Source organism: Embiotoca jacksoni, unplaced genomic scaffold, assembly GCF_022577435.1.
Source record: "Embiotoca jacksoni isolate LCO1_2020_lvr unplaced genomic scaffold, fEmbJac1.0.p SCAF_4, whole genome shotgun sequence".
In the NCBI taxonomy this organism is placed as follows: Eukaryota; Metazoa; Chordata; class Actinopteri; family Embiotocidae; genus Embiotoca; species Embiotoca jacksoni.
In genome coordinates, this window is record NW_027185392.1 from 9,879,024 (window position 1) to 9,898,983 (window position 19,960).

A 19,960-nucleotide genomic window follows, 5' to 3' on the forward strand; every position below is an offset into this window, starting at 1 on the left:
ATATTGGTCTCACGCTCACGAACATGTTACCTCAGTAATTGTGATAGCCAGGATGAACCAGGGAGGGGGACAGTAGGTGTAGCTGTCAAAGTACCACTTGCGGTCAACCTCGCGGGGCAGCGTCTCGTAGGCAATGTGGCGGACCAACCGTTGGGACAGTCCCAAGCCTGCCTCATCTCTGAGACTGCAGCCTTTGAGCTGCCTGCTCCCCTGTAGAATAGCCCTCCGGAAACTGTTGGAGCGCTTGTTACTCATCTGGAGAAAAGAGGAAGGAAGAGAGAGAAGGGAAGACGGAAAGGAACAGGAAGGAAGCAGAAAAGGAGACAGCTGCCAGGAAGGAAGAAAGAAGGAGGGGAGGACAGAGAAGGAAGGAGAGAGATTTGAGAGACAGACCAGACAGAGATTGTTGCTACTTTACTATGCTTACACTCACCGTCCTTTTCTTTTTTTTACGAGCAAATTAGTTGTTTTGTGCATTTTATTTACTTTATTTTGTTATTTATGTATATGAACTACTCAATAAGCTACTGCAGTCCACTGACTCTCTCTCTCTCTCTCTCTCTCTCTCTCACACACACACACACACACACACACACACATACATATACCAGTTTCTCATACACATCTACAAACCATATAATCCTGTCAGCAGCTTAGCAGCACTGATCCTTCCAATTCTCAACACTAAAACAGAATGTAAATATTGGCCCCAACACATCCCTCAGCAGAGCATTATACAGAGTCTCTCTCCTCTCTTCTCCCTGTCTGTCACAAATACAAAACCAATGTCTGCAGCAGCAATGAAAACTTCAGAAAGATTAACTTGCAAGATGAAACCAGGACTTGAAACATTTTGGAGCCTGGATACATTTTGTTTTTGTTTTTCCTGCTTTTGTCATGAGCATTACTGTTACAGTACAACCTGAGCATGTGATTAAGTTTCTGTAATAATTTCATATTTATTCATGTTTCTTCAAACAACGTTCCAAAAAAGTTGCACCCAGTTTCCCAGTTTAGTACTTGAATTGTTCCAGTAAACTGAACTAACTGTAAAGTTCAGCTGTAATTTGGTGAGCCAGTGACAACAAGAAAAATATTCAACAGTGCTTTTGTTGAGTGTCCTGAAAGACCGTGGTCATCTGGGCACAATAGGACCTCTCATGGGCATCCACTGCCTGACAGTGCAGCCCATTCCTCACAGGCTCATTAGCAGTGTCAAAATAAATAGCCACTGTTATCTGTACTGGAGTTGTCCTTGTGTGTTTGGACAGGCTTCTCCCAGCTGATCAATATGCCCCATTGTGTCTCTGATCACTGCAACAATCTTCTATTTCCGCATTGTAGTTGTGATAACTGCGTTGTTTCAAACTAAATACATTATTGGACTTGTCTTGTTTTTTCTGGCTGTGTTGGAGGCATTGTATGTGTGTGTTCCTGTCTGTTTTGGAAGTGTTTGTGTTTATTTCTTGGATGGAAAAACTGTTTGTTAAGAATGTACTGGGACACGTTGCATTTACCGGCTGAGTCTGTCAAACTACAGGAAGTTAAAAAAGAACGCTCCTGAAAGAGTCATCGCTGTCTCTCTCTTTGTCTCTGTCACCTCTGTGACATTTGCTGAAACAGAGATGACAGAATAATTCAGACAGAAACAGAGGGATTGAGGAAAGTGAGAGACGGTGATAAAGACTGAGAGGGAGGGAGGCTGAGAGGCCAGATTATTCTCGCTGCTCTCCTTTTGGATTCTGCTGTGACACCCGAATGTGTCTGAGCTGCTGACTGAGGTTTGGTTGGAAGGACTCTGCAGCCATGAAGGGCACATGGAGTGTGTGTGTTTGTGCGTGAAACTATTCCTTGCTTATGTCACCACATATTGAGCACATAGCTGTGAGCAGATTTGGGTACATTTGCAGAAGCCACACACCTCTTTTATCTTTTTATTGTTCTTCTAGTTAATCTTTTTATGCTGTGTGCAAATCTCTGTGACTGTGAGTGCATTTATATCTGCCTCTGTCTTTGAGTGGTGTGTGACTTTGTGTGCACATTGTGTGCCTCTGTCTGTGTAAGTAATGTCTAGAGGGGAACTGGCATATGTTGATGATTATCTGTTAATGGCCATGATGACAGTTTGGTGTGATGAAAGAGCAGTATGTGTGTGTGTGTGTGTGTGTGTGTGTGTGTGTGTGTGTGTGTGTGTGTGTGCGTGCGTGCGTGCGTGCGTGCGTGCGTGCGTGCGTGGCTGCGGAGGAAACAGGCAGGTGATAAATTAAAAAAATACACAGTGCTGTCTGACTGATTAACACTGCAGGGACATATGAATCTCTGCTGCTTTTAAAACTTGTTTGAAATCTTGAAAACTTAATTTTTCCCTGAAGAGGACCTTTTATGCTTTTTGTATTTTCTCTTATACACATAATGTTACATTGTTAGATTTTATATTATACATGGCCAATGTTTTACATAATGAGGTAAATGTATGTAAAAGTAATTCCATTAAGAAAAAAACTCAGGTCTCAGACTGCTCTAAACACTCGGTTCCTTGCAGAATTCTTGCTCTGGTGGTTGTCCACAAATCATGAGGTTGGTGGTTCGAACCCCCGTTCTTTCAGTCCACATGTGGAAGTGCCCTTGGGCAAGACAACGAACATCAAGCCATTGGTTTGTGGGTGGATGGGAAACAGTGCAAGGCACTTTCAGACTGCTACAGTGTTAATAGCTATATAAGTGCACAACTATATGGTCATCTGCTCCAGATACAGCAGGCCAGAGTACAAATGATGTAATTTATAGATGTTTGGTGATGGTAGAAAAACATTTACAGCTACATTAGTGTATTTCCCACAAGTTCACCTGTTAACAAGGACATTTATAGTAAAAATTCTATAAACAGCTAATGGCTGAACGATTAACCGTTATCTCCCACAATAACCAGGTAATGATCATTACCAAACGTCCTGCTGTAATCTTTGTTGCTGCAGGTGTTTGTGCTAACACAAACATGTAGACATAGATTTTAAGAATTTTCCATTTCCATGGTAGTTAGGAGGTCACCTTTTGTTTTGCACATGGGTGAGAGGATGAAGCGGGGGTTGCAAGTACTGGCTTCTGCTGCTCAGCAGCCTCCCTGAAAGTTGGCCAAGCAGAAGAAAGTGGACTTTTAGAAAGGCGGGCCCTTATAGAGACTGAAGCCAAAACAACTTGTTTCAGATCAAGGATGAGCTGAGGGGTTGCTAAAAGGGCCAGTATAAGATGAATACATTTATTGAGCTGTGAATAATGCAAAGCTATATTAGTGGAGTCCTAGAATCAAATTAAAAAATCTGTAAATGAGCATAATGGGTGTCCTTTAAGGCTTGTTTCCTATTAATACTTTTGTTATTTAGTTAAACGAGAGTTTGTTAAAAGATAATACTGTTTTCATTTTACTTGTGACAATCATCTAAGTCACCCTTTTCCTTTATTTCTGTCCATGTCTGTGCATTATCTGTATAAATCGTGATATCTTGTTTCCCTCTTCCTCCTTTTCACATTCATGTCTTCACATTTGGAACATTTTGCTGGCAGGGAAATTAGTTATTGTCTTGTTGATTTTTATTGCAAGTTTTTGTAAAAATCTGAATACATGCATCATGTATTGAAAAGGTTTGGAGAAATGTAGCCAGCCAGACTGACAGACATAAAAGGCAGGTGGATGTTTTTTTTTTTTTTTACTCCATTATGCCATAGTGAAAAAAGTTCGAATAGCATTCAACCAGTTCGAAACAGTATAGTCAGCAATTTAGTTGTTATTTTGGGGACACTTTATCCTCAATAGCTGCACACACAGGACACAAACTGTGTAATCTTGTCAGCAACTCAGACACGCAGAGCCTTCCCAATTCTCAAATCAAAAACTGAGTGTAAATATTGGCTCCAGAAACAAACCTCAGTGGAGAAATATCCAGACTTACCAACCCCCCAGGTCTTCTTTTGTCTTTCTGAATCTTTCTAATCTTTCTAAATCAGAAACAATTTTGACAAATTTTAAAGTTTTCATTAATTTAATTAGTTTCATCAAGTGAACTGGCAAATATTTGTTTGTTTCAGCTTTTCAGTTGTACTTTGTGTTATTGGACATATGTACGTTTGGATTGCTAGTTGGACAAATTATGTCGCTTCATAACATCATTTTGGGCTTTCAGAACTTGCAACGATCTTCACTGCTCTTTGACATTTAATTGACGAAATGAACAGGTCAAACAATTAAAATATATGTTTGTTGTAGCCCTATTGGCTTTGAGTGAGCAGCTCTGAGATTTACCACTACCCCAATACGACGGAAATAATGACTTAATTTGTGGTGCCTGCAGCTCTGAAAAATTACATTTAAAAATAGTCATTAGCAATGGGTCTTTCCTGAAACTGTGCCCTGGTAACTCTGAACAAAACACAACACAATGTCAAGAGTTTTTATGGAGATTCTTTTGTAAAAAGTAGTTTCAATGAAAAAAATTTCACTGCATGTGGGTGAATCACAGTAACTGGGACAATGCCTCTGGAAAGACACATTGTTTATTAATCTCTTAAATGTCATATTTTTCAGTCGTCTAAGCACAATAATTGATATTCTTTGCTTGTAACTCTGTCACGGTCCATTTGTGTCTTCACACATTGCACATAGCATTTAATTTATTTTAATTTCAGACTCATTTTAACCTCCAAAAACAAAGTAATAATACTATGAGAATCATTACAATTACCACCATTTTACTTCTAACAACTATAATAAAGTGGCTTTGTTTTATTTTAGCCTGGCTGCGTTGACTGTGGCTCAACTTGAGTTTTATTTGCTGTGATAACCGTCTGGGAACTCGGCTTGTATTAACGTTTGCATAGCTACTCTGAAGGGCGGACCAAACAGCGAGCAGTGTGGATGGTTAACCACGTCTGTCCCGCCCCTCCTTCCCTCCTTCACTGTGATTGGATGGCTGGTGACAGTGACAAATGTATTGCTAATATTTTTTGAATTGTCATTGACCGGAAAAAAAAAATCACTGCCGTTAATTGTTCAGTGCAGAATAAATGCTCAGCACCTTGTCAAGATGCTGGTGTTCATTAAAACAATTTGAAAAATAGGCTGTACTCAAGAAAAAAAGCTTTGGTGAACAGGTTTGGAAAGAGGTCGTAGGTAGTTGCAGTGGTGGCAGACTGTCAGACGTTTTTTGCTCATGCTGATTGGTTAAAATTAGCAGGAAGTCTACGCCAAGTAGGATGGGACAACTGCAAACGATTCTCTATGGAGGGTACCCAGACCCATATATTTACAGAGGGGAAATTGGGCTCTGGTTCACACCAGGCTAGTTTTATTTTGCCACTTTGATGAAACATTGTTATTTTTATAGAATTCTGGTTTATTATCTTGTGATGATGTGGAGTTTAGTACTTTGGCCTTTACAGTATTTTTGCATGTGTGTGTATATTACAGGATTGAACACCTAAGCCTGAACATGGCCATGCAGCTGCTGGTGGGGGTCCCTCTAGAGATGGTCCATGGTGCCCTGAGGATTGGACTAGTCTACGTGTGTGGTGTACTGGCAGGTAGGCGTGTGGTCGCACTCTCTCTCTTTACATCCCAGTTAGACAAAAAACAAACACTCACTGCAGGGTTTTGTCTTTCAGCTCCACTGTTGTTCCATCTGCTTGTTTTGTGTTTTTTTATGCATGTAACAGCCTATCAGAGTCCAACCAGTGTGTTGGTGGATAGTCGTCAAAGAGAAAATTGTGCTTATGTGTGTGTGTTCAGGACAGCTGGCCTTGTGTTTCTGTCTTCCTACCAGACGTGGTGCGATGTGGGGGGGTGGGGGGGGGGTTGTCAGTGCCCCATCAAAGCCCCCGCATCCCCCTGTATTCATTTACAACATAGGGCAGAGCAAAGAGAGTCCTCTCAAATGGAGCTCAATCATAGAAACACTCAAGCAGTAATAATGAAATAGGAAGTAGAGTGTATGAGGTAGAGATGAAGAAAGAGAAGAGATATGAATTATTGAGTGCTAATAAGACGGAGAGGTTCTGGAGAGGGGTCCAGGATATGAGAAATACAAACATGGACGTGAAGAGGTGGGTAAGAGTAAAGAGAAGAACAGCGAGTAACTACAAATGTGAAAAAGTGAAAGCAACACAGCTTGAACAAAATGTCACCTTCCTGCTTTCCTATCAACCTCAGGCACTGTGCAGTTCCAGTGTTCAGCCCCGTTCAGCTGACACAAAGTGTCACATTTGTGAGTGTTTGTGATCATTACTGAATAAGTAATCACGACCAAAGGGATCAAGCCAGAATTTTTCATTGGTATATTTTTAAAACTATTTTGGTGCCCAGGGGCAATCCTTCTGACAAAATAACTGGAGTGGAAATATTGGGCTTCTTTTTTAGATTGAACTTGGCAGTAAATGTGAGTTGTTCATGATAGAATGGGAGAAACAGATGATTGTGTGATAGTAATTACAGCCATTGGAGTTTTGTTTAATATTCTTAAAGATTTCTCTCTTTTTCTCATTCTTAGTCTCCATCTGTGTGTGTGTGTGTGTGTGTGTGTGTGTGTGTGTGTGTGTGTGTGTGTGTGTGTGTGTGTGTGTGTGTGTGTGTGTGTGTGTGTGCGTGGTGCGTGCGTGCGTGCGTGTGTGTGTCTGTGTCTGTGAAGGGTCACTGACAAACACCCTGGGGATACCAGCTGTGGTGGCTTGTAGCATTAACCCCACAGTGAAATGAGGAGGAAACGCACCATAAATCACTCACACTTATAGACACACACAGACCAACACACACACACACACACACACACACGCACGTCTGCTGTTTTAATTAGATATCGACCACCAGCGGAAGAAGGGAGGCTCGTTCTGGTTGTGTTGGCTGTTATGTTTGGGTTTGTTGTGTCTGACTGGGCTTTTTTTTTTATTTTTATTTTTATTTTGGCAGTAGAAGCACAGATCTTTTCAGAATATGAATCATTTATCAACAAGTGGATATTTACTTAGGATTTTATACTTTATGTGCCACATATACATCAATGTTTTAAGCTGCAGTTATATATATATTTAGCCTTAATGGTGTACCTTAGGTTATTGAATATTAAACTGTATAGAAAGATTTAATTTTCTCTTAAGCTTAAAATTTAAATTCTACTTTTTATTTTAAATTACTGTAACAATTATTGTCAGGCTATAAAATTGTCAGCTCAAATACCTACAGAAGTCTAAAATGACCAAATTTGTAGCATCTTTGGCAAAAGTGTTTGTTTAAGATTTGTTTATGTTTGACCTTCACTGTGCATTCTTTTGGCGAACTAATTAAACTTCTTTGTGTCTATTATGTCTTAAGAGATGTGGGGATGTTGTGAAAGAAGGAATCTGGTCTTACATATTGTTACTTTCTTTTAGATTTTCTTCTTATAAATATGTGTTTCTGTATCAGCCTTAAAAAAAATCTGGCTTTAGTGCAGGGTAGTTGTGAGGGCACACTTTTAACTTACATGCACAGGTACATTGTTGTGACTTTGCTAAAAACTGCTTCTTTGGTCAACTGGAGTTTCTTACTTCATAACTTTGCATTTACTTTGCATGGGACTTACATATTTAAGTGCATATAACTGAACTGAGAAGATTTTGATTAAAAAAAAAAAAACTGTAGCTGATGTACCCATTGATAACACATTTCTTAAATGTTCTGTTTGATTTGAATACTGTATCTTAATCCTTACACATTTACAGTAATCAATGTAACTGATTAGTTACAAAACAAACAATGTGTTTTCCTGCATGATTTTGCTGTCAGATCCTATGAAATGAAAAGGGGCTCAGCTGGCACATAGAGGAGTCAAAGAACAGTTCAGAGGTCAATTAATGACTCAGAGAAAGGTCCCTGACCCTTCAGGGCCAACGCATGCTCTGACACTTTAACGGAACCAAAGGACTTTACATGTAAAGACACAGAGTGCTCTCTTATGGACAGCAGACAAGTACATAGACAAAATATAACAAAGGGCACGAGGCAGGTGCAGCAACCCACGAGAACAAGTATATAACAATGATGCAAAGTAAACAACAGTGAGAGAGGGAAGTATGGGCACATGAGGAGGTCACTAACAAAGGACACACACATATTCCACTCCATTGTAATGATTTTGTCGATTCAGTCAGCTCAACTTGCAGCCAAGCTGTTGATTTCACTCATGAGCTATGAGCACTGATGTGCATTATTATTTCCCCTCACGTCCCCTGTTCTTTCTGTGCAGTTTGGGGGAGGCAAGAAAAATTAGATGCCACTTTTGACTCTAAAAAAAACAAAAAAAACAGCAGGCCCCAGGAGGCATGCTGCTGATGGACAATGAGAGACTTTATCCTTGCCCATGTGTGTGTTTGGGGGCACACTCATTCACAGTGCTAAAATAATGTTATTAAACCAAGGTAATTACAGGGAACGTGCACAGACACACTTCCTACACTCGGTAACAACAGAATCGGAAGTGTCCTGAACCACAGTGCCTGTGTGCGTACGTGCGTGTCTGTGTTTCAGTGTGTAGAGGGAAGAATGAAGTTATAATCTACAGCAGGGGTCTTCAACGTTTTTCAGGCCAAGGGCCCCCCAAACTGATAGAGAGATGAAGCAGGAACCCCCTACTATATATATTGTATAAAATTGTGTTTTATATTAAACTGGGCCTAGTGCCATGTATAAACATACTTTGTTATTGTGCATTCAATACTAAGCTATTCAAATAATACACAGGTTCATATATTCATGTTTTTATTTTAAACATGTGCAAGGGCAACATACCTTGTCAACTGATACCAATGCTAATATCAACATTGTCTGTCAATTGCATGATAATCATGCATACAAGCTATTCAAAGTGACATTTTTATTTTAACTTTATCCATTCACTACAATATGTTGGATTCATGTTAATGTATTTTTAAAGATATTAAAATTTTTGGAAAAAAATTTAAAAAATATGAAAAATTGTCTAATCAACCTAAAAATTTCAGGACCCCGTGTTGAAGACCTCTGATCTAGAGGGTGAGAAAATTAATATATTACTATTCAATTTTGCTTCTGGGGGTTCATTCAAAAGGGATACTTGATTTAAACATTCTACTAGATTAAAGCTGATGACTGTTTTTCCACAGTTAACATTACTAAAGTCCTAGTTGGTGCTAAATGTCAGCTGCAGTTTTTAAAGTAATCTTTATTTTTCCTTTCAGTCACATACATGTATTACTTTGAAAATACAGGGCTGAAAGCCAGAACTCCGATTTAAAACTCATTTAAGGTTATCCATGATAATTTTTGATAGATTTTCAGTTTAAAACTTTGCAGACACCACATAGTGATTTATGAATTTTAATACTGTTTAAAGAAATTACAGAGACAATTTTCTCTTCTTTCTTCAAACTTGACCCAGAAATAAGATTTGTACTACTGATACTACTACTTCAACTACTGTTACTGCTACCACTGCTAATTATAATAATAATGATTAAAACTTACTAAAAATTAAGTGTTATTATTTTTCCTATTTCTATTTATCATCTAAAAATCATAGCAGAACAAAAGCTTGCAACTACTATAATTCTCTCCAGTGAGTTTTTCCAAGTTGTGTTATTTTATTGTATTAGAAGCAGCTGAAGAGAACAACTTGATGTGGTGTGTGAAAATCAGTTCATATGTGCAGTATTCTTAGTTTATGTAATTTATGCATTAGTTTATGTACTATTGTTAAATTCTCTGTTTTAAGTGTGAAAGTATAATTGCATTAGATGCTTGGAAAATTTACAATTCTCAACCTGCCTTTTTTCTTGGTTACAATATTGTTATTGATTACTCAGCAATCCCACCATTAATACATCTCTCAAAGCAATTGTTTATTACACAAACGAGCTGGTCATTTTGACACCTTATGACCTGAAGGAGGAGGAAAGGCTGGAAAATTCTTCAGAATTTTTTCTCTTTAACCTGTTGTTTGCAAAATCTGCAGGCATCATTTTCTCATAATAACGTAGGGAAATTTGTCTTCTCTTGTGAAATATGCCTCTAAGCCAACAGGCTTACACTTTATGCTCACAAAGCTGCCGAATGGCAAGAACATAATTCTGTTCTGTATAGAGTCTAATGTTAAAAAATTGAGGAGAAAAGGAGAAGTCTAGCCTTTTCTAACACTTTATTGTCCTCATTTTTTACTCTAGAAATATAAAAAATGCACTAGTCTTGAGTCTAGCCTTTTCTAACACTTTATCGTTCTCATTTTTTACTCTAGAAATATAACAAATACACTAGTTTTTGCAGCAAAGCCTTGATGTGCCTCTGGTTAACAAATTTTGATGATAAGAGTTACGGTTTAGATTTGGTGAGCTTTCTTCTGGGACATTTAAGACCTATTATAGGGGTCTGAAATGTTACAAAGTAGAGTGCTGTTCCCATGACAACTACGCCTGTGGCTTCCCACACACCTGAACAATGTTTAACTCCACTTTTTATTATACTGCTTATAAACACCTGTCATTTCTGTCAATCTCACTTCACAGATATAAAGACACAAACAGACATATTCAGATGAGAAAATTATGTCCATCCATCCATTATCTATACCTGCTATATACTGAGCATGGTCAATAGGGGTCTAAAGCGTATCTCAGCTGACTTTTGGGCGAAGGCATGGGGTGTTCGTGGCCCAGATGGTAGATCAAGGTTGGTGGTTCAATCCCTGGTTCCTCCAGTCCACATGTCGAAGTGTCCATGGTCTTGTCAGTGTCTAATCTTTGGCCATCAACCCCAGGTTCCTTGAAGGCAGACAGGCAGGCAGGGCTAAACAGACAGATGGACAGAAATTACTTTTTAACTAATTGTCTGAATTTTCGGTCTCTTTTAGTATCAAGATAGAGTACAGATGAAAACACACAGATTTTCAAAGTAAAACCTCAAAGACAGTAAACAGCACTTAACAGTTATTTGCAGCTCTTTTTACTGCTCCTTTACACAAAGTCAGATATTCACTTTAAGCTTTTAAGGAGCAACAAACTGACAAAGGACAGCAGAAGAAGCAATCCCACTGAAATTTCTCAAGAAACTGCAAAGTCTACTTTTAATATTTTTTTTTCATTAAGTCATTCATCCTACACCACACAGATGTGGAAACAATAACAAAAACATATGAAGCTTGTTTCATACACATACACCATTCAAATGTGATGCAAAACCAACTGAATTGCCTCCATGCCCATGCCTCATTCTGTCAATATGATTAGGAATTTTTTTTTTTCTAAAACATTTATACTGTGATATTCATTTATGTGTGGCTACTTTTTTTTATGCTTGTGTACATGGCCCAATACTTGTGTTTGGCTATGTTGTTCTTGATCCACTGCTGTGCCTCCACCCATAAATAGCATCATGATTGAGATGCCATGGCTTATCCTATCATCCCTCCTTATGGTGATATGAAGTCAGATCCCTCTCTGTCTGGTATAATTATACACTGTCCAGTATGCCGTACTGTAATATGCCCTTTTTGTGTGTGAGAGTGTAGACCTAGAACTGAGCATCGCTCAAACTACACAGCTGCACCAATTTACAAATTTACGAGGTCAGTAAAATGTGGCTTTAGCTTAGTTGGTTAATTTTAAGTTTTAGGGCTTTATAATGGATCAGCTTAGCAAGCAGCATTTTTATCTGAAGCCACACATATGTCGAAATGTTTGCATTTTTTTTTTTCTTATTTGTGGAATAAATGTTGCATGTTCTTCAATAAAACGATTTCAAGGACTCTGTGTTACAGACAAAAATGCAGTTAAGACAAGATTGATTACTTAATTACTCACTTATGTCACCAGCTACTCATAGTCTTGGCCAGACTGTAAACTGGACAATTTGTCATTGCTGTTTAGGAGCCTGATTGAAAAGGAGTGCAATACTTTTTATGCCATTAGACACAGTTTACATAGACATTGCTTACTTTTGAGTCCTATATTTAATGTATAGCAATGAAATATGAGGGTTACACGGTAAGCTCTATAAAACAAATAGTATCTGAACCCTATGAATCTTTTAAACCTGAATTCATCAAAAATCTGGGTAAACTATAAAATGTGCTGCAAACAGAAAGAGAGAAATTGTGGAACCACTTGTCCCAAAGGGATCCAGACTCTAATCAATTCCAGAAATGGACACTGCACAGCCAATAAAATGTTCCACTCCAACAGCTGGGTTCCAAATTAAATTCATCAGTACTATCTACAGCCACAAAACAAAAGAACAAAAAAATGACTCGATCTCTACTGAATACTACTGAATAAGCAGCAGAAGTTGCAAAATAAATTAAAAGAAACATTAAATGATGGTGTTACCAGATTCTGTACCAGATAAATTGTAATGTACAGCATGCATGCATACTTTTGTGTTATGCAAACAAGGTATATTTGTATTGTGTGTGTGTGTGTGAGAGACGGAGAGAGAGAGCGAGAGAGAGAGAGAGAGAGAGAGAGAGAGAGAGAGACTGTGCAACAATTCATCAACAGCTCCTTGTGCTCTCTTTTGTGGTGTGGGCAGTAGATAGACCAACTGAGAGTAGTAGTAGAAGAAGAAAGAAGGAAAATTAATGCAAATAGCAAAGGAGAGAAGGAGCGCTTGTGTTTGGGTAAATCAATAGTTTAATTCTTTCTTTTTTGTCACTATTTTATTATATTCTGTCTCTTGCACAAAGACCGCAGTGAGAACAGATATGTGACTCTGCCTCTGAATGTCCCCATATTTAACATTTTCAATGCTTGATTAGATCTTTTGTGCATGCCATTAATTGGTACCAAGGTGCCCTGTTCATGGCATCACAGTATGTGTGAATGCATTTATTTGTTTTACATAAAATCACAGTGTGCAGCTCGCCTCTATTTGTTGGGGTCTATTTGTAATACAGCCACATAGTGAACAGCAAAGTTGCCTTTATGCTATTCATCATGTTCATAGCTTTTACAAAAACTTTTTAAATAAATCAGTTGTTCACAGTGTCTGTCAGTTTGACACAGACTCGAGTTTTCACATGCAAGACATTTGAATTAAACTGGGAAAGTACTGTATTATTTACTATTGTATCTCATTATATGAAATTTGCACAAAACATATGTATCCATTTATCCTCAAAATGGCCAACTGCCTGGCTAATCAAATTTTATATTGATGGCTAAACATTCTCACCACAAGGTCTAATAAGTAGATGAAGTTTGAGCTCCTGATCATATCACACAGTGATAATTTAAATTCTCATATTTCCATTTTTCTCTATTGCAACTATTCTAATTATTTCAAAATAACGACTTAAAGTTTAATATATGTGAAATGGTCGCTCATACAGTAAAGATAAAAAAAAACAAAACAGAGATTTATCACCCGATGTTACAGTTCCCATGCCCTACAAAGCATTTTAGCATCTTTCAGCTCAATGTCTTGGTTTCTTCCTTTGCAACTTCAGTGTTTACCTTCCACAATCTCAAATAACTGCTATCAGATGTGTTCTACACCAAATGACAGGTTCAATGTCGCACATGGAGTGTTGAACAACAAGAGAGACAAATATTTCCCACAACAGATGATCTAGAGCTAAAAGGAGAGTCAATCTTGTACTTATATAGTCATCTCGTGGACACAAACATGACTTTAAATGAATGCTGTCAATACCGGTGCCAGGTATAATAGACAATATCAACTGTGTACACAGTAAATATCTATATTTTTGCAATATCACCTTGGAACAAGTACTAGTGATATGTTGGTGGTTTGGTTAAAAAAAACAACTTTTCTTTGCCCAGCAATTGGCAAAGAAATTGGTTTTTGCACGTTTGAGGACTTCCTGTCCAAATTGGCTTAAATGCTCAGATTCAAAGTTCATTGCTTTCCTGACTGATATATAGACAAATTAGGCAAATTTTCGAAAGTCTTTAAGTGATTAACAACTTCTCTTTACGTCAATGTAATTTCATGTGTATTTGTAATAACTGTTGTATGTAATAAAATGTAATTACCCAACTATTTTTTGGACTTTGGCAAATTGGTGGAGCCTTGTGTACCACTGGTGGTACACTTAACACAGTTTGGATTTGATTATAGATACTTAATAGATATATCAGATTTTATTTTGCTTAAATTTCATAACATTCAAACACCCTTATTATTTTAGTGTTGATATTGACTGTTCCTTCTGTTCCCCCAGAACTCTTCTTGTTGTCATTATTTTTAACTTGGTATTTATATTAAAAAATACAAATAAAAACAGCAGTATGATTACTAAGTAGAGGTTTTAACAGCTTCAATTTCACAGCAAAAAGAAGAACGCTTCAATGACAGTGCCACTCCCTGGGTATTTTGTTAAATTTTCAAGATTAAAATATTTAAAGGGATGTCCTCGTTTATTTGCAAATTTTCCAAAAGCAAGTTCACTGACATGTGGCCTTTATCATCTCCGCAGGGTCTCTGGCTGTGTCTGTCACTGATATGACAGCTCCAGTGGTCGGCTCATCTGGGGGAGTGTACGCTCTGGTCTCAGCACATTTGGCTAATGTAGTAATGGTAAGTTTTGTGTGTGCATGTATGTGTGTGTGTCTATAGACTATTATCCCATCACTCAGTTGTCCTGTGACTACACAACATTTCCACATGATCAAAGCAGCCTATTTTGGGCCCCCACAGGTGCTACTCTATCTCCAGATGCCAAACATTCCTCACCATCCGTTTCTTCTTTTCCGTCAAAGATCAGAAAACTGTGGGAGCATGTGCACATGTTTGTGTGACAAAATGTGAATAAAATTCTTTCCCATTTCAATGCACTCTGCTGTCCTATGACATGTATGCCTACTCTGTTTGGTATAACCCTCCCACCCTCTCCTCAGTGGGTGACATTTGGCAAATGTCATTAGAGGTGAACTTCTATTATGTGTAATGGGGTGCACATTATCTACCCTGCCAGATCCTCCACAACATTCTTGAGGTCGGGACAGAGAAATCTTCCTCTTCTCTTCCTCCTCCCTTCCTCCTCTCTGCTGAAATCTTATTATCTAACACTGCAAGAACAGATCGAGGGTTCGAGTGTCTCTGGGGCTTTCAAAATTGACATGAATTGAGACAAAGGACACAATCTCATGTCATTTCGTGTCAGCATATGTGTGTGTGTGTCTGAGGTGGACATGATCCCCTTGCACAGCAGGTTTTTCTGTCTCTGTCCTCAGAGCTGTACTGCTTTATGATTTCTCCATCCTCTCTTTCTCTTTCTTTCTGTAGAATTGGTCAGGAATGAAGTGCCAGTTTAAGTTGTTCCGGATGGCCATGGCCCTGGTTTGCAGTAAGTCTCGATGAATATGCCACACTCCCACACTCACCTCAGTTTTACAGTTAATTTTTAACAGAAGAGTTGTACTTTTAACCTGCTTAAAGAGTTCCTGATTAGATGAATATGACTTTGTCCAAAGGCAACAACATTAAGAAAGAATTTCTAGCGGTAGAGAGCTTCTGAAGGTTCGCACCTGTTAATTTTTTTCTATGTGACTCGGGCAAATAACTTTACAAGGCAATGCAGTCCTCACACAATAAAAAGGGAAGGGTTGAAAGTTCAAAGTGTTGCATTGAAAAGATAACAAAAATTAATGCAGTGGTGAGTCTTTACCTGTTGTGGATGCATGCTTTGTATGTTGTTTGCCTCAAAGCTTACAGACAAAAATGAAGTGCGGCGTGGCACAAAATTCAGTCAATTGTTGGACAAATCTACTTGCTTGCTTGTGACCTTTGATGCACCCACATCAATGAGTGGGACATAGCAGGGGCATTGTTGTGCGGCTTGTTTGCTTCCAGTGCATCCTAAATTAAGTGACTATTTTCCAAAGTTAGTTTTGTCACTATAACTGCACAACATCTTGCAGGGATAGTAACAGCAGGAAATAATGTTTGAAACAATTTGTACTAAGATAGCTGTGTGTGTAGGAGATACCTTCCCGATTTAATCCATGCCATTGAATCCTCATATTAACTTCATATGAAAGATTCAGAGTGTATTTGTGCACAGGAAAAGATTGTTGAGTTATTCCTCCATCTCTTCCACTGGGGCATCTTAGAAGGGAATCTTGTAAAGTCCAGCATAAACTGTAGGAATGATTACAGCAATCAAAACTTGTTTAATAATGGTTTATTGTTGTTTTACGCCATGTTTTAAGAGACTTGGATTTCACCTTATAGTAGGGACTGTCTATTAGCAGTAATTTTTCCACATCTACTTGTACTTACATCTCAACCATCATGTTTCTCTATCTGTTTCTCTCTGCTCATAGTGAGTGTAGAGTTTGGCCGAGCGGTGTGGCTGCGGTTCTACCCTCCGGCCTTTCCTCCTTGCCCCAATCCCAGTTTTGTAGCTCACCTAGGGGGAGTGGTGGTCGGCCTCACACTGGGCGTGGTGGTCCTACAGAACTATGAACAGCGACTCCAGGAGCAATCTCTGTTCTGGATCTTTTTTTGTGTCTACACTTTATTTGTGGTCTGTGCTGTCTTCTGGAACATTTTTGCCTACAGCTTGCTTGACGTGCGACTGCCCCCACCACCGTGAGTTGGTTATTAGAAGTAGACAAGACACTGTATCCCCTTTATTCGTCTGTTGGTAGATGCCTGACCGCTTGGCTGGATGAGGGACCTCAGCCCCCATTTTCTGAGCCTCTTCTTGGGATGAGCAGAGTAGTCTGACATCCACCTTCCTCCCACATCCAGTGCTCTGATGCAAGGATACCTAGCACACAGCAGCCCTTTATGTTAGTTCAAACCTTTTTCGACTTACCTGCTACGTTTTCAGGTGAAGCTGTATCATTGTTCCTGCTTACCATACAAGCTAAGCTCCACCTGATCTCAGTCTCCATCTCTGCTGGATGTTTATCTCAAGAGTATCAGGCAGTGGGATGACTGTCTGCGTCGATGATGCCTCGGATCTTACACAACAGAAACAAGCAGGAGCAGTCCAATCCACATGGCTTAACCCCTTTCTGCCTCTTCTCCCTCAATCCAATGGTGCCTACTCATGGAGACATCAGCCTGATGAAAGTATTTCTGCACTGCTGCCTCTTGCGTGGGGTCACAGCAGTAAAACCCTACAGTGTAAACCATCTCCAGATCAGAACAGTCCCCGAAAATCCTGCAATCTGTAAAAAAAAGAAGGAGGACATAGGAGATGATCATCATTACAAGCAGCTAATGAGCATGAGAGGTTCAGATTAAACAGACAACATGATCATCAAACTCTATAACACAGTATAGAGTGAACAGAGAGTATAAAGGCTACAGGCCACCTTCAGAAGTCATTATGAATTTACCTTTGGAGAGCAGGCATGGGTTTCAATTCAGTGTTGCCTTTAGCATTTGCCACTTCCTCGGAAAAGGAATAATTTGTGTTCAGCACAGTTTGGACCTCAAATTCGTGTCTTACGTGTGTGTGCAAAGAGTGTGACAAATGTATTATTGTGTGCAGAGATAAAAAAAAATTTAAAAAAGAAGCAGAAGTGCCATTCAGACTTTAAGCTTTCAAAAATGATGCCAAAACATTGCTACAAGCACCAGGGGAAGCTAGAGCCCCAAACAAGTATTGCTTTTGTTTTAGCAAAATGAATTAAAAAAAATTCTGTAAGGAGTCACTCAAATGTAACAAAAAAAGTCAAATTGTTGTAATTATATCCCCACTGGGGCATTTGCAATGGGAAGGTAAAAAAGGTTTATTTATTATGGTGAAGTCTGAGTGGGATTACACTAATAAAAACACCAGTAGAGACAGCTGGGCCATTCTGCATAAATCTAGTCTTGTTGTCATTACCAAACGTAGAAGAGCACACATGCCTGACCTCAACTACATTTGGGCTGGGGTTCTTTCACTCTCATTTCAGGAGGCAATTGGGCAAAGAAGTAAATCAATGTTCTCTCATTAGTTCCTGTCACAACTTAATTTGCAAATTGATTGAACCGGGATAGAAAGCGACCCCAGCCCTAAGCTGTAAGTCTCAAACTGTACTGTATCTAAACCTCATGTTACACTGGTAACTGCTTCGCACAAACACTATTATAATGTAATTAAATACAGATTAATATTTTAACATGTATTTGCTGTTGATTTTTCTACATGGTGATATTTGGTATGTTGTGTAAATTGTTTGGTCAGTCTGCATTGTGATATGTTAGCTATATCCTGTATGTATTCTATTTCAGATTGGTTAATGATGGCCTAGGATTGTATATAATAAGGGCTAGGACACAAAACTGAATGAGGGTTAAATCACTGATAATATTTTAACATTGTGCATATTTTGTAGATTTGATATGTACATACTGGGTTACATTAAACAGTTTTATAAAATGAGAACAAAATGAGATTTCTTTCCATTATTGCTCTCTTCTAAATCATTTTCTTACTGTTACTATTTTGTCCCTGTTCAATGAATCTGTCATATAGGTTTGCAGAAAATACTACTTTTCCCATGATTTAGCTATTTAGCAAATGGCAAATAGAAAGAAATTGAGTGTGTTCGGCATCTTTCCCGTATGGACATGTGCATGTATCTATATTAGTTAGGATTTTTTTCCACCCGTCCGGGTTGGCCCAAACCGTGATGATGCCTTTCTACTACTCTCATCAGAAGATTGCCATGCTGCTTTTTTTTTTTTTTGTGAGTGACAGTTTTTCAGCATCTAAATCCAAATGTCCTGACCAAAAACCTTTATTCTGACCTTACATTATGTCACACATGGTTGAACACACGCACATAAAAGTTTTATTCAGTTGTCAGTGAGGAGGGCAGGGTCTATCAAGCAAAGAAAAATGCTTGAACTGAGCAGCCTTGGAACCAGTTTAATTTTCAAATTCAAACCCAATGTTTAGAGAGAGCTCAGGCCCCCGAGTGGAGAGACGAGGTAAGAGCCTTTGTGAAAAAAGCAGACGTCAGAGTGATCAATGAAATGTGCGAGTGTACAAGAATCAGCCATAATTCATTCAGAGGAGGGACCCCTCAAGCTGTCACTGAACGTCTCCTCTGTCTAGCCAGTACAACCATATGGAGAGCAGCGGTTTTGAAGGTGCACAATTAAATATTCATTATTCAACCAAGGGAAGCTGCCTCACTCATGCTTTCCCTTCATAAATCTCTAATTTGAGGGGAAATCATTCACATTCAAAAAAAAAAGACAGGAGAAGCAGCAGGGAAGTGAAATCTGTCTGAATACATTTGTGGCATCTTTGCATTTATGCTGCTTGCTGATAAGGACTTGTTACAGTTTGGCCTTCGTTTAACATATAATTCATATCTTTCTAGGTACATGCAGAGATATGAGAAGACAAAATGTACTTAAAATACCAAATGAAGTTACTCATTATTATTATATATATCATTATATTAAGATTACATTAATATCGCAACCAGTAAGGGTGCCATTAATTTGAAAAACCGCTGGGCACTATAATACATTAAAATCAAATACACGTTTTATATTAATAACATAAATCATTATATTTATATTATTTTAATATTGAGATCTGTAAGGGTGCCATCAATTTACAATAATGCTGGGTATTAAAATACATTAAGACCCAAATAAATGTATTATTATCATATACAGTATAATTTTATGTTGATTACATTTTGGGTTGATAATCTGGTTTTGCAAAGTAATAAGTAACTGAAGCTGTAAAATATATTAAAAATACACTTGGCTGTTAGCATCAAAGAGATATTGGTACAGGTGAGTACATCGAACTGTATCTTGGCTAATTCAGTAGCGGCAAGTATTAACATGATACAAGCAGTATTTCAGCCAAGAATACACTTTACACCTGTTTGTGATTTTTGAACATATCATCCCTAAACCAAGAACATTACTACGCAGCTTTAACATCCTCTACTCTTGTGGGTGGGCTTTCTACACAAGCCT

General features: G+C 38.4%; 1 protein-coding gene across 4 annotated transcripts in view; it reads left to right on the forward strand.

Moving 5' to 3' along the window:
• The window catches only part of rhbdl3 (rhomboid, veinlet-like 3 (Drosophila)), a 63,291-nt gene extending 44,888 nt beyond the window's left edge, over nt 1-18,403 (forward strand). For 3 of the 4 annotated variants that reach the window (XM_069167270.1, XM_069167272.1, XM_069167269.1), the window contains 4 exons: nt 5,462-5,574; nt 14,487-14,587; nt 15,296-15,356; nt 16,336-18,403. In XM_069167270.1, coding sequence (XP_069023371.1) covers nt 5,462-5,574; nt 14,487-14,587; nt 15,296-15,356; nt 16,336-16,607 — 547 coding nt within the window. In that variant the 3' untranslated portion in view covers nt 16,608-18,403. Of the gene's footprint in view, nt 1-5,461; nt 5,575-14,486; nt 14,588-15,295; nt 15,357-16,335 lie in introns of those variants that run through there. The other variant, XR_011179129.1, reaches the window with a different exon arrangement.
• Nucleotides 18,404-19,960: the final 1,557 nt, after the last annotated feature.